General features: G+C 41.3%; 1 protein-coding gene across 3 annotated transcripts in view; it reads left to right on the top strand.

Moving 5' to 3' along the window:
* Window positions 1–17,896, top strand: part of ELOVL5 (ELOVL fatty acid elongase 5) — a 39,326-nt gene extending 21,430 nt beyond the window's left edge. For all 3 annotated transcript variants that reach the window (XM_054820293.1, XM_054820294.1, XM_054820292.1), the window contains exons 2-8: window positions 762–827; window positions 2,754–2,941; window positions 9,858–9,935; window positions 10,580–10,751; window positions 12,308–12,432; window positions 14,347–14,481; window positions 15,964–17,896. In XM_054820293.1, coding sequence (XP_054676268.1) covers window positions 770–827; window positions 2,754–2,941; window positions 9,858–9,935; window positions 10,580–10,751; window positions 12,308–12,432; window positions 14,347–14,481; window positions 15,964–16,095 — 888 coding nt within the window. In that variant the 5' untranslated portion in view covers window positions 762–769 and the 3' untranslated portion in view covers window positions 16,096–17,896. The remainder of the gene's footprint in view (window positions 1–761; window positions 828–2,753; window positions 2,942–9,857; window positions 9,936–10,579; window positions 10,752–12,307; window positions 12,433–14,346; window positions 14,482–15,963) is intronic.
* Window positions 17,897–18,431: the final 535 nt, after the last annotated feature.

Here is an 18,431-nt window from a genome sequence, read left to right as displayed (position 1 = left end):
TGCCAGGCGCTACCCGTAAATACTGCCCGTGTGAGGAGCTGACAGATGGCATTTGAATCGCTCTCCTGTACTGATGTTGGATGAGTTTTATCTGGTAACATCTTAGCAGTAAGCAGTTTTTGGAACTGGAGATGCTCATGCCACAAATGGCAATGTTTTCCTCCCTTGCCTCTGCAGCCCTCTCTGTCATTCAGTGACTGTTGATCTCCTGGTTTTATGGGCTGTTAATCAGAGCTGTAATCTCTGTCACCTATCTGCAAAAGCCATAGCAGAGCCAGTTTTCACTTTTTTCCTTCCCCTCCTCCTCCCCAGACAGCCTTGCCAGCCATTCAAGGCTTTTTGTTGAACGAGCTTCATAGTATTTATTTGAGAATTTCAATGTTGCTGGCTTTTTTCAAGATCCAGTCCTTCTCCTCCTCCTCCTTGCAGAGGGATCTTGCAAGATGTCATCCTGTATTTGCACTTAGAAAATACAGAATTAAAAAGAACTTCAGGTTAATCTGAACCCATTATTTTAAGCTCATATGTCTCTAGATCCATGATTAAGTACTTCAGTGGGAAATACTGCTCTTTCACCAGTGGCTCTCTGAGACTAGAATAAGCTTTATGTGTTTTATATATGCTGGTAATTTCCAGTACGTCTGCTGCAATTTTTGCATAGTAGTATTTTCTTTGTTAACCCTAACAGATGGTATTCAGGTGATAAAACTATTTCCATGAGCTGAAGAACTAACTTCCTCCTCTTCTTCCCATTTCCGTAGGTTGTAGAATGGAACTTCTGGATAAAACAATCAATAGCTACCTTGATGTTTGGCTTGGACCCAGAGGTAAGATTTGTCAAAAAATAAATACATAAATAAAACTGATACTAAAGTGCAGATATTGGAGTGTAAGAAATAGCCTCCCATTAGCATCCTGACTTTGACAGGTGACTGTTTTCTTTAGTATCTGCAAAGCATCAAAATGTGTGATTCTGTAACAAATAAAAAAGTCAATTTAATGCTTCTGATCTTTTGACCTGAAGAGCACCTAATTTTTCAGTTATGACAATCATAGGCTCTAGTCTTCTTACTATCAGTTAAGCTTCTGTTGTTAGGGAACAACTTATCTCACTCAGATCTTTGCTGCATTTTTTTTTTAGAATTTAATAATAGCTTTTATTTTTTAAAAAAATCTTTTTTTAATTTGCATTTGATGAAATATAAATACTCTTGACCTCAACTAGAGCTTCTAAGGAATTTTTTCAGTGGAAAAATCTGTAGTTTTTGGAAAGCATTGCTTCTTTGAAACCATTCTTTTTAAAGAAACAACAGTTTTGGTAGGTTTTTCACCAGGAAAAAGTCTACAGGTGGAGAACAGCAATCCTGGTCAGCACAAGGAAGGGAGAGGCAGAAGGACCGGGACAGGTGGTGGCCTCATGGCGAGGGCTTCCACCTAAGTTGGAGATTGCCATGTTCCACTTAATCCTGACCAGGGGGGATTAAATGTCCGTACGGAGTGTGCACAGCGATGCTGCCCAGTGGCATGTGCTTTCTTCCCCTGATTGCTTCAGTAGCGTCTTTCCTAACTCTTTCTTTGTCCCAGTGAAACTCCGGTGGTGGTGGTGCCACTTCTTCATAGGACAAAGTCCACAGGAGGTAGAACAAGCCTCTGATCCTTCAAAGCCTGTTTTCTGTTTTCTTTTAGTAGTTTGGTGCCCTTATTGCCCCCTCTCTTCATACTAAGCCCGTTTAATTAGTCTGGATGTTCTGATATGACTTATTGCATGTGCTGGCATATGGTCTATATGTGCCGTGTCTTAAAAATAATGAATCAAATCCAAACGATTCTCCAGCCTTCTTAACTGCTTCCCAACCTACACTTTAAGGCCTCATTTCTTACATTCAGGATCCAGATTTGACTCCTTTAAAACTAAGTCAGGGCTGCAAATGCCAGCAATACTTGAATTGTTCTTTCATGGTTTGGTAAACTTGGTTTCAGTCCTTTGGGCAGGACTTTGGTGAGAAGAGCGAAATACCGTGCTGTTGCTGGGTACGGAACCCAGTTGTGGTTCAAAAGGATCATGCACTTGTCCCAAGTGTTCCCCTGAAATGCTCTCGTTCGGGGTGGTTTATGTGCTTTTCCTGAGCAGTCGACATGTTGCCAACCGGACTGGTTAGTCAGACTGGACTGACTGCTTTGTGTTTCATTGCTCATACAAGGACTCCAAAATTTAATCCTCTTGAGTAGCACATACCTAAGTCTAATTGGGTTAGTATTGATTAGAAAATAATTACCAGGATCATCCACTGATAACCACAAAGGTACTTGCTTCGCTCTTAGCTTTGCTGGCTCTGTGGGGAAATAAGACGTGTGCTACTGGGAAACGTTGGTTTGAGACAATAATGGGGAGAGTGTCATTGAAACTTTTCTTTATAATTTAAACTCATCTGTGGTATTCAGGATGGAAGACGATTCTTAATTGTAATGAGTATTTAAAAATAATAGTGGTAATAATTTAGGACTATTTTTGCCTTAGGAAGAGGACTGTTTCTGTTTTCTTTAACAACTGTATAACTGAAATCTTGTCATTTGTGAAAGTTTTTTTTGTAATGAGCAATGTGGCCCTTAATGAAAGGGCTTGCTGCTCTTCCTTCGTCCTTCTCTGGTAATTCCAGCACTAGAAACATTCTGAGTAAAGCTTTTTCTGGATGCATTGAACTTCTCCCCCTACAAAATCTAAGTGTTTATATGTTTTTGTTTGTTTGTTTCAGACCCCAGAGTAAAAGGATGGCTTCTTCTGGAGAACTATACACCTACCTTTATCTTCTCAGTCTTGTACTTACTAATCGTATGGCTAGGACCAAAGTACATGCGGAATAAGCAACCGTTCTCATGCAGGGGTATTCTAGTGGTCTACAACCTTGGACTTACACTGCTTTCTCTGTATATGTTTTATGAGGTAGGAGAAAAGTGGTTGGGTTGGGATTATTTTGCAGTGTCTTTTAATTAAATTGCCTTGTGTTGAAAATTATTTCTGAGGACAGTCCTCCTAAACCTGGGGAAACATCTGCAGAAAGTGTTGAAACCATTCTTCAATGTCACTTCTCAGGGGAGAAAACCGTAGTTGTAATGTTACTTCTAAGGATGGTGTGAAACAAACCTTGGCTTAAACATCTGTGCTGACCTTGGTTAGCAATGTTTCAAATGCTTCACTCGGTGCAAGCGAAGGCCTGATCTTTCAGCATCAATCTCCTTCTTGCCTAGAAGTCATGCTCAACATGATTGTGCTGGTGGATTGTACAAAGTACTTGGTAGCAAAACTACGGCTTGATTCGGAGTGCAAACGTGTTTTATTTAAATGTGTTTAATCATGCACACGCTCTTCGTATCTATTTCTGTAAGCTTGCAAAAGCTTCTTTTGTGTCCTCTTAGTTTTGCTGAGACAATTACATCAACGCCGTTGTGATTCATCTGTTTCTTGGAAGTTAAAATCTGAACATACAAATATATTTCAAACTGAATTGGACTTTCTGTGGACTTATTTTCTTTCCTAACAAAACAAAGATTTAGACAGTATAAAGTTTTCCACTTCCCAGAGAGCATTTTAGCTGCTTTTACTCAAAGTCGTATGTTTTTTATTAAAGTGAAAATGAAGAACTATGGCAGTGTAAATAAGAACGTGGTCAGAAAATGACTGAGTGTGTGGCTTTAATGTACAGAATACTCTGGCTTGCTTTTAACCAAAAGCATTTCTCCTTTCTGTAAGGAGAGATTTCATTTTCAACATGTCATTACTAGCTATAGCTAAAACTACTAATCTCTTTTCTTTTTTTTTTTTCTTTCTTTTTTTTCCCCTTGGCATTTGCTTAGAAGTATATACAAGCTGTAATTCTCCTTTAAGTTTGTAGTTAATTCTATAGTGTTTTACAAGGTGAGTGTTTAGATAGGAAGTGATTAAAATTTAAAGTTATTTGTCTTGTGTAGTGAATTGTCTAGTCAAAAATTACTGAGTTGGGTTGTTAAGTACTTTGATACTTAATTCTTCGGGGGGAGCAATTTTGGATTCAGTATGTACTTGGAACAACTTGTCTTCTTGATGTGCTTACATTTCTAACCTCCCTGTCAGGATGTTACAATCCAGAAAAATTTGTGTGTTGATCTATTTAATTTGTCTAAAAGTAGTGTTGCTGTGGACTTCATGTACATCATCTGCATTATTTTGTGCAGTGTGGATAAAACTCTCAGGATAGCCAATCTTTTATCCTTGAATACTTGGAATAATACTCATAGTTTCCAAATGAAAATTACTGTAACATTCTGCCATGTTACAAAACCTGCTGATAAATTTAAACAATAGAAAAGATCTGAACTGTTGATCTTCTAAATGCCTTTTTCTTGCTAACAATGAACTGGTTACCAAGGAAGGACTGTTTATTGTATGCTGAAGACATCCTCATACTTGTAACCAGCTGAATAGCTTTTGTATTGTGAAGGAATGAGACAACTAAAATACCGTGACTATTAAGGTTCCTCCTTCCTATATAGTGAAACACTTTACATCAAAGTGAATATTGCTCTTAATATAACGTCATCTATATGGAAGTGTTCATTGGTATTGTTGTAAATTTATCTTCTCTTTATAAATGGGAATACACGAAGCTACAGTGTTATGAAGACTGTTAAATTCATGATAGTTGCAACAAAATGTGTTTGACAGCACTTGCAAGCTAGATGTGAGGGCAAGCGATGTTCTGCAACAGGGGACTGATCCCATAAAAATGCCGCCAAGCAGAGAGCCATGCTGACGTAACACCGCACTGCTTGATGTTTGCAGGGAGAGAGCCAAAGGGCCGGGTGATAGGGAAAAAATCAGCTTCCTGCACCTCCAGGTACGTTCTCCAGCTGTAGTGCCTCCGCAATTACCTGCGTCAGTGCAATGCAGGCGATACCCTCGCTGGGATCACGTCACTTGTGGAAATCTGGCTTTGAAGGGTTATCCATATGTCAGTAGCACTTTATAGTACACGTGCTCACTTTTAAGATAAAGTGGTGAAGAGCAGCGTTAAGAAAAGGGATGTAACTCCCTGTTCTCTTCCTTGTTGTCACTTTGAGTTTCAGCTGGATTAAACTTTTTTTTCAGTCTTAGTTTGAGGAAAGTCATAAAACATCACCGCTTACAAACTTGTTTAGTAGCCTGTCTGAAAATAAGCTGCTTTAATAGCTTGTGTACGATACACCTGAAGCACTGCTTTGGAGTTTTTCCTGAGTTGTACCTGAGGTGGTTCAGGTCATGATTCATTACATCACAGCTCAGTTTCAGTATTATATGACCAAAACGAGATATTAAAGTGAGGCATCCTCCCAACTAGCATGAGAAAGATGACCTACTTGGTTTTCTGACCTTTACATCTGAATGTTTGTATGTAATAACGTGGGGGGAAATTTTTTGCATTGTAGGATTTGTATAATTCTAGTTATTGTGTACTTGCACCATTTGGTCTACTGATGTAATATAATCTAACCTTATTTTAAAATCACTAGAAATCTTATACCTCTTATTTGGAATTCCTAAGACGGTAGTTTCTGTGTGTACCTGCTATAAATTATTGATTTAGGCATTTAATGGCCGGCCTGGGTTCTGGTACTAGCAGACTAGACTACACTTGTCCCGGACAACACAAAAGGCAAGGCAGACCTTGGGGAGCAGGAGAGGTTTCTCCAGGCTCACCTGTCACTCCCATACTTCAGGAAGAGGAGATGCTCATTAATGCCTATAATGCCTCATTAGGGGCAAACAACGATGTTTTCCTCTGTATAAACCTGCAGAGGTTGGAGTTTGAGGGGAAATAGCACTCCTGACTTGGGCAGGGGCAGGGGGGGGTGGCCTCCTGCGCGGTGCAGAAGGTGCGTGGCCGGGCGGCTGGCAGAGGGGCTGTAGGATGCGGGTTAATGGCCCGCTGGCTGGCACGGCTGTGTCTGGAAGAGCCGCGGCAGTGGTTAGAGCAGCGGAGGCAGCACCGCTCCCCGTGCTGCTGCTCTGTGCCACGACCACGAGCCACGTTGTCTTGCCATGCTGTGGGCAGGGCCCGTGCCTTCTACTCGAGTCCCGGCTGGGTGACTTGGCAAAGCAAGGAGAGTGCTGGGTACCCAGTTATTCCGCATGCAGACCTGTTTTATTTTGGGGGTGTTTGTTAGAGAAACTGGCCAAGTGATCTGGACACCCGGACTTACATTTGAGAAAACTGGTCAGTGATGAAGGCTCACTTTCTTAAGCGATCTCTTTACTGTCTTTATTTCATCTGAAAAAATAATTCCCTGCTGAATCTGCCTTAGAAAAGCCTCAGACTTTCCCGATGAGGGAGGTGGTGTGGGAAATGCACCCCAAGAGCCGCACCCTGTGGTAGGAAGGAGGGGACTCAGAGAAGCGGTGCCGTGGCACGTGAGCCGCGGGTGGCAGCTCGCTGCCCTCTCCCCTTTCTTCTCTACAGGTCCCGAAGCCCTTATCTCTGTCATGAGGTGACAGCGTTCGTGTAAAGATAAAATTTCCTGTCTCTGTAGGCATTTGCTTTCTTTGGTCAGACACGTGAACGTCTGCTTCTTTTCATTCTAAGGTAGCTCTGTTTGGAAGCTCGTGAACCCGTCACGCCTTGACAGCATGATGCAGAGCTGGGTCCCTTATCTGCCCCTCTCCAGCGAGTCTCAGGCTTTGGTTTTATCACGAGAAAACAAAATCCTCCCCAGTAACACCTCTCCTACAGCCCAGTCAGACAGCTGTTAGTGTGCTGGGTTATTTTGGTAGCAGAGTTGATAAAAAAACCCCACATGCCACAGCATTTTAAAGAATTCAGCGACAGAATTGCAAAATGAAAGCAATATAAAAAAAAAGGAAAATTTTCATGCAGGGGAAGGAAGTACAAGTTGCTTGAGCACAAAAGCAACTTTGAGCTGCAGGGTTTTCCCTTGAGCTGAGGGACTTAACATTGACTTTGAGCACCATTTTAATTGGCTTATGAAGGAGCTGTCTCTTTTTGTGTCATTTAAAAATCACATACTCTGGTGAAAATGATTATAGTCAGCCTTTTCTGGACAGGTTAATTTCTCGAGAGAAGATATGCCTGCAGTTGTACATCAGCAATGCCATTAGCAAGCCTGTGCTCCTGCCAGCCTGAAGATGAAGGACTTCCTAGGGCAGGGAAACGTTGTCTCCAGCCTGGGATGGCTGAGGAGCCACTAGCCCGTTGCTGGGCAAGTTGAGACCTGCTGTGCAGTAGCTGTAAGGAGGGGTTAGAAACTCTGGCCACCCTCAAAGCAGACCACAATGAACATGAGCAATGACTTAAATGCACTACCAGTTTATGGCACCTCTGTTTATTGCTTTCTAGGTGGCACGTAAGCAGCTCCCCGGTGCTGTACGCCCAGCCCCGTGCATAACAGAGCCACTTGGGAACCATTCATGGTCAGGTCTCAGAGTGGCCCATTGGTTTTGTTTTCTGAAGTCTTCCAGCATGTGCTGAAAGTATTGTGGGTGCAAGAAATAGTGGTGTCAGGCAAAGGAGCAGCTGGCTAACTCAGAAGAGGATTATCTTTGTGTTGTATGTTGCACCACGCAAGGTTTGTGGGCAGCAGCAGCAGTTTGTGGCCAGCAGTAGCAGTTTTTCACCATTTAGTTCCTTCTGGAAAGGGAGGAATTAAATTACTTTTGTAACTTTGCTAACTATTTATATGATAAAAGATGTTACCATTTCCTACGAACGTTGCTTTGCTTCTATCGTTTAAACCCCTGTGGCTATGAGAGTATTACAGCTCCTAGCATATTATTATATGCTGTTCTGGAAACAAGGGAGTACTTGGGTTTAGCTGAAGCTGCCTATAGCCTTTGCCCTCCAGAGTGGTGGGATCCATTCAGACACCTTTGGTTGTGTTACGCTTTAGATATTGGACCTGTATCGCTTGGAGGGAAAGCTCTTTGGGTTTCACTATGCTTGCCTTTACTTGGGAGAAGTTTATGGACCACAGTGTTAGTGCTGGATGCTATTTGGATTAATTACAATATAAACATTGTGATTATCCCTCTATTCCTAACACTTCCTTGAACTATGAGAACTGTATTAAAACATCTGTAAGCACTTAACAACGTGATCACAGCACAATGTGGTCTTCTGTCTGAGGGACTGGCGGGCACTCGCGAAGCCGCGCAGGCTTTCCCTCAGTGCCCTAAGAGCGGTTTGGTGCAGGGCTTGCTCCAGGATGCAGCTGGTCCTTTAGCAGAGTACTGCTTTTAAACTGGTGTGCTGCGCAGAGCTGTGCCTGCCTTACGGCCGGGAGAGGAGTCCTCCCGGGGCTGCGTTCCCTTTCCTGCTTGGGCAGAAAAATTGCTTGGGATCTGCCGCTGATGTGCACGGCTGCCTTGCTGTCACTGTGGCAGGGTGGTATTGATTTATCTCTAACACACGAGATAATTCCAGGTCTATATGTTATGATATAACTAGATGGCTTCTTTTTTTTTCCCCCTAAATAGTGGCAATAATTCTATCTCAGAAGGTCAAAAATAATTACTTAGGCTGACTGGGTATTTTAAAAGCTAATTTAGGGGAAAATGAGGCATGAAGGAAATAACATGAGGGAAAGGTAGATCATTTAAGTGATAATCTTTATTGTACCGTTTAGAATTAGCTTCCCATTCACAGTTCTGAGCAGCATTTAATCATACCAGTTATTGCAGTCCTTTAATGAAGTGATCGTTTTAACTGACTTACAGTACAAAGAATTTTCCACTGTGGCTTTGCAAAGCTTTTTTTTATTCTGCACGAGCATAGATGAAGCCAAAACCAGACAACTTGCTTGTGCAGGATATCTGTCTCAGCCTTTAAAACGTTTTTTTTTTTTGGGGGGGTAGATACCTAGCAATTCTTTTTTTTGCTTGGGAATCGTCTAAATTTGTTACTTGTCTCCTCATGCTGTTCCCAAGAGGAAAAACATCTTTATAAACAACATCCAGTGATCCCTTCTGTTGCGATATTAAAGGGGGGCTTGCTCCTGTCCTTGCACCCGCTCGCTCCTCCCATCCCACCCCCAATCTGCCCCTCCATCACCTGTGAAAGGGTAGGACGTGAACATCCAGTTTGGCCCTTGCTTCTCTGGAGGTTTCAGCCAGCCTTTTCAGGCAACGGGCTCCCCGTCATGCTCTCGTGACTAATAGCTGGTCGTTAACTCTTGAAAGTAATTCTGTCATGTTTGAGGTGTTATTTGTTATGCCAGGAAGTCAGGCAGGCAACGGCGTATCCTGTGGGGGAAGTCAATCATACTGGGAAGGATGTAATGTACTCAGGATGCGTGAATTGTTTAAAAAGATCTTGAAGAAGCACAATACAGTAAAACATCAGGTTTTAGCTATTAAGGATAGCAAAGCTGAAGATTTACTTTGTCATGCAGTTGAAAAACTTGTAGTCCGATCTCTGCGTAAAAAATTTCTTTATAACTTTTTCATTCCAAAAATAATCAGAAGAAAAATATATCTACTTTACGTTAGTTGTTCACTTTCTCCAACAATGAGATCATCAGCCAAGAGGGAAAGACGTTTCTTAACAATCTGTCTGGAATATGACTGTGCAAAACACACACATGCTATGTGGGACAAGTGGGGATAAGATGCTACCTCTTATTTTTATTCTGGTATACCCTGACTGGAAGAATTTGTTAATTCACCCTCCTCTGTGATTCAGTCACTGCTTGGAGCTTGATTTCAACCTAACACCCCACTCGGGTGCCCATGAATCCCTTGACACCAGATCTCGGCAGAGCTGGTGTCAAGGTTTGCGTGTGCCACGGGGTGCAGCCTTCTCCCCAAATGACACTTTGTTCTTTGATCTTCTCAGCTGGTGACGGGAGTATGGGAAGGAGGATACAATTTCTTCTGTCAGGATACGCACAGTGGAGGAGAAGCTGATATGAAGGTAATGCAATCAAGACTTATAGCTAATAATGTTTCAAATTGTCCACTCGTGTGTAAGTGGAGAGCAGAACACTATTGATTATGCGGATTTTCAAACTATGTACTTTTTTCCCCCTCCTTTTACAATACAATGGACGATGCATTGTCAAACATAATAGTTACTCTACAATATATTCATGGTTGATATTTTGGTGAGTGATTATCTGTAAATTTTCCAAGTGTTCCCAGGTCAAAAAACAAGGACTTGGTCTTCAGACTGTATCCAACCACTGTGTGTTGTGACTCCCCTTCTCCTTCTGAGATGTGGTGATGATTTCTTATGGTGACTGTTCAGACCTCTCCTTTACAGAGAGTACTGTGGGACCAACTCTTGTTACATATTTTCTTGTTTTTTCCAGGACACCCGAGGTGCACAGCAACAGCCTCATAAAACAGTCTTTGTCATCCTGTTTTCAGCTGTAGCAATGGGTTTGTACCTAGATCTCCTGTGAAAAGACCTGAAGCTGAAGCATTACGGAAGATCTCAGCAGTGTCTTCAATCCAAGTAGTGCAGGACAGAATCTGGATTTTAATTATTTAGATAGAAAAAGGGTTGAAAGCCCCCACAATGTGCAATGCTTCTAAAACTTGTTTCCTCCTTTCTAGATCATACGTGTCCTCTGGTGGTACTATTTCTCCAAACTCATTGAGTTCATGGATACCTTCTTTTTCATTTTGCGGAAAAATAATCATCAGATCACTGTTCTGCATGTCTACCACCATGCAACGATGCTGAACATTTGGTGGTTTGTTATGAACTGGGTGCCTTGTGGTCACTGTAAGTCCTGGGTTTTGGTGGGGAACGCTTGCAACAACGCCCTCGTTTTGGTTTTCTTTTGGTCAAACCAAACATCTCTGGTACCTTCAGCTGCAGGATTTGTTCTGTCCCATATTAAGCTGCTTCGCTGAATTGCAACTATTGCAGATAGTTGCAGTCATTAAGCCACCTGCAGAGTCTCTAGAAAAGGCATGCCAACGTAGTTTGCAGAATTTGTGTGGCAGTGTGACATTTATCAGCTGCAGTAGTCCAGGTCTGATACCCATCAACCTTGTTTTCTCTTTTTTGCGGTGGTTGCAGATCCTCTAATGAAACAATACCCTTTTCTAAGTCAGGCCCAGAAGCTTGTTTCGGTTGCAAGATGGCTAATAGTGACTCTTGTCCTTGTATCTGTCAAGTTCACTTGAGATGTTACTTTCTTAATTTAATCTCATTATACCAGTAGCCATAACAAATTATTTCAGTTAAAATCTTGTCCCCTGAGCGCTAGTGAACTTGACCAAATACATCTTAAGCAGAAGATTTCCGTGTCTCTCTTGTCTAAATCCTGCTAAGCTCTGTCTATCTTGCTTTGATTCTTTAATTTCATTGCTGTTAGCTGGCATCTAGTTTCCTAACTGCATTAGCGTGGCTTAGTTGTGGTTCAGATGTGCAGCTTATAGATGCTGGCTTTGTTGAACACTCATCCAAGAGAAACCTTTCCAAATCCAGTGGATGTGAACTACCGGCAGTGCAGACCGAGAGGCTGGGTTGCTCAGGAGTCTGCTTTCTGAGCCAAACAACATAGAAACTCGTATTTGTTTCGTGTTGTCAGCACAACAGTGAGTAATGCTGAACTTATAAAAAGTGTGCATCTGGAGCCACGTTCTCCTCCAGGAAAGTCGATCCCTGTTTATACAACAGTCAAAAGTGCAGATACTTGGAGTCTATCTTGTGTTTGTGTGGTCTTGAAAATACTTTTGTGCTATTTCTAGTGATGTGTTTTTCTTCTTCCTTTCTAAGCTTTATGTTCTGCTTGGTCATCACAGTACTATGCAGCTTGGTGTTAAGCTAAAAGTTTTTTTAATGGCTAAAGGTGCTGTAAGAAAAGACAAATAAAACGGCTAAGTTGCAATTTCTGAAGATAGGTATCTTCAGAATCTTGCTTTGGTTGCTTTTGGTTATAAACAACAAAATAGTCTCCTGCCTGGAAGGAAGTGAAATAAGCCTAAAATTAGATGGGTGAAGCGATTGATTGTTGGGCATGTTTACGTGCCTCCTTTTTGTCAGCTTCCTCAGTTCCCTTGAGAAGCCAGAATGTAGATGTGAAAAAGAATCGAGGAAACAAAACCAGAAGGCTGGTATGAACTGCACAGCTGCAAAGCAGCTCAGCCAGTCCATTGGGTGAGCAGGAAAAAAATCGGGGAAAAATATAAATCTCTTGCCTTTCTTCTAAGAAAAATCATATTTTAAATAGTAACATTTTGAACTTGTTATTTTTGTAGTTTCCATGAAACAGCGTGTTCCTGGTAATGCAGTGTACTTTCTTTTTTCTTTTTCCTTTGCCCTTTTTTTAGCTTACTTTGGTGCCACACTGAACAGCTTTATCCACGTCCTCATGTACTCCTACTACGGATTGTCTGCTGTTCCAGCAATGCGTCCTTATCTGTGGTGGAAGAAGTACATCACTCAGGGGCAGCTGGTGAGTGACTAGCTCTTCAGTGCTTCAGCAGGCTCTTGTATTAGTGATGGGGTCCTCTTGTCTTTACCGAGTTAGAAAATTTTGGCAGGGAGTAGAAGAAGGGAGAACGAAGGCTAGTACCTTCTACATCTTTTAAGTGCCTGAATCACCTTAGAAACCCAGCCTCTGCACCTCCGTTTGCTCTGTTTTCAGGACGATGGGGAGCTGGGGACTGATGGCATACACAAATCAGTGCTGAGATCAGTGGGATCTTCCTCCACCACCCCATGTTGTGTGGCCAGATATATCTGGGAATCGCAGCACTAGGTTTTCTGGGGCTCAGTAGCCAGGGAGGAGGGAGAAACTTGTCTTCGAAGCCTGCTTGAGCTAACATGTTCTTCTCTCTGCTTGGTTGCTCAGGCTGATGTTGAGATGACAGACCAGAAACCAAGCGCAACGTAGTCCACAGCTAACAAGGCCCTTCATTCTAGTCCTGCGGGACAATGGCTTTTCTGTCTCATTTTTACATGCAGTTGCAAATGGCTTATTAAAAACTGTTCAATATTTCTGGTCTCCCTCTGCACTTTAAATGGCCAGATTTTTTTCTCTTGTAACTCTGTGTTGGACTCCTTGCATCCATTTGTATTGTTTCCTGTGTGTACAGTGATGAAGCCCAAATGCTGTGTGCTGGAGGTGAAAAGAGCAACAAAATTAAGCAATATGGCACATGCTGTAGTGATATTGCATGAGAACCAGGTTTCAATGTGTATAACATGTCAGAACAGCACAAGGAAACATGCATGGGTGTTCTGTCTTCCCCATTTTGTAGGTGGGGAAACTGAAGCCAAGAGATAGACTTTTTTGTTCCCCCCCCCCCCCCCCCCCCCCCCCCCCCTTCCCCCCCCCCCCCCCCCCCCCCCGCCCCTTCCCTTAGCACCCTCTCAGAGCTGTGAATGGGTTTAATAAGCATTGCTGGTGATGATTAATAGCATTTGCTGCCAGCAATTCAGAGTGTTGATTCTCAAAATCTTTTATTTTTTTAACGCTCTTCCTTCCTGAGGATGGCTAAGTATTGTAGCAGTGGAGATCACTGCTTGGCGGAGGTTTGCTTTGTGTGCTGGGCTTTTTTCCTTCCAGATTTAGGCTGTATTCTTCATCCTAGTTGTTTGACTGCTACAGAGTGCAAGTGTCTCGGTGCTTCAGTTGCTCCCCTGGCTATTGTCATAGCTGCTTTCACTTCCCTGCCTGCTCTGCGTGCATAGCTGTTAGGGCAGCAAAATAGCAGAGCAGAACACAACAGTCTTTCCCTTTTAAAATAAACATTCCCTAATCTGGTAGCCTTCATCTAAGGATGAATTTTGCCTAAGGCCCTCTGCAGCACTTAAGCCTAAACTCTGTTTTTCAAAAAGAGATAATTGAAGATAATTAAACGCCGGTCCTCCTCCCTGCCTCCTCAGCTTCCCTGCAGCCTTTACCCCAAAAATTCTTACGCTGGAGCCATATGTCAGGCAGTGGGAGAGGATCACAGGATCTGACCATAGACCCAGGGACCCCAAATCTTTTGCAGCTGAAGCAGTGAGATGCAAATCTACTCTGTGAGGATGGTAGAGTCAAACCCCAATGAGCTCGCGCTAGGAAGAAGGTGGTCTTTGTTTCTTAGTATATTTATAAATCAATTCAACGTAAGTTACTCTAATGCTCAGAAGTGGAACAATATTCTTCAACTAAAACCACTGAAACAACAGAACACCACAGCCTGACTGCCTGCTAACTCAGGTTTACACTTAGTAAGACAGAGAAAATAAACTTGTCAAACACGCTATTATGTATTTTTGACTTGTTTTGGAAATAACTAATGAAATTTTGGTGACTAATGGCTTTTTTCATCCTTGCATTAATGTGCTCCATTTCTGTTTTTTTTTTCTCTCTCCCCAGACTCAGTTTGTCCTGACAATCTTCCAGACTGGCTGTGGTGTTGTTTGGCCATGTGCATTTCCTCAGGGGTGGCTGTATTTCCAGATTTCTTATATGATTTCTTTGATTATCCTCTTCACAAATTTCTATATTCAGGTAAAAGTAATATTCATCGACTCTTTGTAGCATTCCGCTGGCTGTATCTCATTGGAAAGCTGTTTACAGAAAGATAGGCTTGAAATATCCTTTTGCTATCTTCCAGTAAAGTGCACACATTCTTGAAGTACTGTACTTGTTGGTCTGCCCTCCAGTTTCAAATCTTCTGATATTTTGTATCCGTAATTCAGGACAATTATTAATTTCAGTAAGCTGAGTGGCACAAAAGGCATTTTAATAATGCAATTTTAACTGCAGATAAGGGAGAGGAAGAGCTGTATTGTAAGAAACAGCTTTCCAGTCTGAAATAAAACAGCAGCCTGTGAACCTGTGAAGCACCCGAAGGAATTGTTCATTACCGCTCTTAGAAGGGGAAATGTTTGTTTTATATCCAGGGAACCTTCCCAAACTCCCAACATACGAAATCTGATTTTGGCTCACCTTTGCAGGCATTTGTTTGTATTTCCATATGGAAAATTAGCATTTTGAATTGTGTTTCTACAAAATTGATTTCATGTCTGAACAGATCCAGACTTTGGTATGTGTTATTCTGAGTAGTTCATCATCAGGCTCTGTGAAAAGATGTATGGAGCTTCAGAAAATCAACACAGCCTACTGCCCCCAAACAAGCAAACTCTGTTACATATTTTAAACGTCTCTTGAAAGATTTGAGCATTTTGTGTCTGGTAAGAGTGATTCATGGGGGAAAATATAGCAGGCTTCCCTATCTGTGATCTTCCAGAACTTCTTTAAATCAGTCCCGTGGTTCATATCACTTGCTGCATATGAATGTGCTAATTAAACATGACAGTATATTCCAAATATTACTTGACTTTCTTCATCAATTTTACTCATATTTTAACTTTTAACCATTTAACTTTTTTCCACACACACATATTTTGGGAAACACGCTTTTGTCAGGCGACTGAGCCCCTTTGACAAAGACTAATTCATGTATATGTTTTCATTGTAATTTTTTTTGGGGGGGGGGTGGTCCCAAGCCCCCTCTCATCCTGTTAGTTTTTGCTTCCCATATTGGCCAGTGCCAACTGCTTTCACATTTGTCTCTGAACTTCTCACTGTTCTTGTTTACCCGCTTCTCTGCCTGCGTTTGAGATAGTCACCTGCAGAGCATCAAACTTCCTTCCTCACTTGTCATTTTGAGTATATTCTTCTGCCACAGTCTGCTCATAAAATCGCTTCCCTTGTTTCTAATTTACTGTTAACAGAACACTACCAATGCTGCCATCATACTACCAAGCCTTTTTCTTTTCCAGTGAACTAATTCTCTTGCTGTGATGAATGAAAGGCGTAGTATAGCCTCATACACAAAAAATGGTAGAGCTTGTTAGACCCTGCCACCGTCACAAAGTCTTTAAAAATTATGGATCCAAGTTTACTTTTGAGTTTCTTGAGTTACCGTGAGGAAGCGGTTATTTATATCTATTTAAGCAAAACCATGTGTCTTTCCGTGTATTCTAGACTTACAACAAGAAGGCATCCTCGAGGAGGAAAGAGTATCAGAACGGCTCTACGGCCACTGTGAACGGGTACACAAACAGCTTTTCTTCCCTTGAGAACAATGTGAAACAAAGGAAACAAAGGAAGGATTGAAGACCAAACTGAAAAACCATTTTGATAACCCCAACAACAAAATCATCTGATTGTAAGCACAATAAGAGTTGTGCACTAATACTCTAACGGCTACTGTAACTATTCCTGCCTAGAATAGTGTGATTTATGTAGGACTTAACCAGTGCAAACACCCTAGAAACTGTATAAAGAACATAAAAGTAGGTTAAAGTTTAAAAATAATTCTGGGCTGTCACTGACCCCGCTATAGACTGTGGAAGGGAGTATTATCGTAGTATCCGACACTGCTGTTGCCTTACTAGTCAATATGATAGGTGCTGAATTATGATTCACAATTTGAAAACACTGTAATCTAAACCTCCATTTTTTTTACTGTAGATCATGCATGTGATTGTAGAGGTAATTTGTACGATGCTGGTTTCAGTAGATAAACACACATGCCTTAAATTAAAAAGCAGGGCCCAAAGCTTATTACTGGTTTAAAAATTAGGGTATGATTCAACTTTTCAGTCAACTGACTTTTTATTAAAAAGTCATTTAGAAGAATCCATTGATCATTTTACTGTTCTGTATGTGATACACGATGTTACGTATCTCTTACGCGATACAGTGAAATTGGAAATGGCACGTTTAGTTTTGTATATTTGGCTTTGACTAAACAGTCACAAACCAGATGGAAAAGTTATTTTACCTTTTTAATAGATCTTATTTTTTTATTTGAAGTATGTCACTAATGTAAAATTAATTGGCGCTTACACAGTCCAGTAAGACTTAAATATTGTCTCTAAGGTTTAGAGTATATACAGGGTGGACCCATCTTTTCTTTTCTCTTTTTTTTTTTTTTGTTTTCCTTATTTCTGAGAATTCTTAAATGCTAAATGAAGAGTGGTTTTTAATATGGAAACTGGCAGAATTTCAAGTGTTATTACCATAGCCATATCCACATTTTAGGAGCTACTGTTTAAGTCTGTGACGTATCCAAAAGCGTATTTAAAAACGAAGACAGAAAGATGCTTTTCTGATAGAACTGTCTGTATTTAAGTTGGTATCTGTACTGTTCTTCTTGTAGCATATGTTCATTTTTAAAATGTGCCTAACACAAGCGTGGTTTTTTCCCAAACAAGCAAAATTAAACAGTCTAAGTCATACCTAATGTTTTTTAAATGTTACTGAAATGTGCTGGAAATGTCTGTTTCTGTAATGTGAGTTGTGTGTATCACCGGTAATGTTTTGGCTTGTTATCTGAGGATTTGGTTTGAGTGCTTGTTGAAGCTACTCCTTCTTGTAAAATCTTGCCTTGCACATATGAGGAGTCAGTTGCAAAGCCAATATCTATTGCTGGTATTCTGGTATCTGTTGTGGTGGAGTTTGGTTTATGAATATTTTATTCATTAAGCTCTGAAAAAAATGAATAGTGCAAGACATTCTGCTGGTCATTGCTCAAGTTTAACTATTTGTTTTTTGATATTTATATAAATGCCAGTTTTAACATGTTTCTCTTTTTTCTTTTTTTTTTTAAATTAAATCTTTTTAAAAATTTTTGCACATCTCTTAGGGAATTATTAAGTTCTCCTACTAGCCTTGTGGGTTTTCATTCCTTGTTTTGAAGGAGACAGTGTCTGTTATGTTTACATTATCAAAGCTTGTGCGCGTGTCTTCATTTCTAGGTACTGGTTTGCAGAGTCTTTACATAGCTCAGTACAGCAGCTATAATGTTCAAAATAGGCTGTCTAAATGTGCTAGAAATAAACCCTTGGCTCATCTGAATATACCTACGTTGTTAATGTTTGACATGGTTTAATCATTAAAACACTTTTGATGATCTCTGCCTGAATTCTGGTGGGTTTGTACAGATATAATGCATTGCCCCATCCTGTGTCAGGCTAAGGAAGAGCTGTCGTGGTGGAAGGACAGCTGCAGATATCCAGAGAAATTGAGCGTACCAGAGATTTGGTAACAGATTCCTTACAGCAATCTTCGGCTGTTACTAAATGCTGTTCCCTTGCCTGGCTGTAGAAACACTCGTCCGTGTAATGGATTAAACCTTCTGCTGGGATTACTGACTCGCTGAATGCAGAGCAGCCTGAATGGCTCTGAGATGATGAATGCCAGGAGCAAAGCTTAGCGTGTCCGAGAGGGACTTTCTGCCTCAGCTATCCTGTCTATAAAATGGGAATAACACCTCTCTCCAGAGTGGGAGCGTTTTTGCTATTTCTTTATAGCTCCCCTTGCCCTCAAGTGATCATTTCTGAGCCCTCTCCAATTTGAATGTTTAATCAGTGCATTGCAACAAGCCCAGATAGCTTGGTGATGGGCTCAGTAAAAACAGAACTACTTACATAGCTGTCTGCCTTCTC

The sequence above is a fragment of the Grus americana genome, chromosome 3 (genome assembly GCF_028858705.1).
Source record: "Grus americana isolate bGruAme1 chromosome 3, bGruAme1.mat, whole genome shotgun sequence".
NCBI lineage: Eukaryota > Metazoa > Chordata > Aves > Gruiformes > Gruidae > Grus > Grus americana.
Note: the sequence above shows the minus strand (reverse complement) of the source record. Positions and strands in the feature narration are given on the sequence as shown.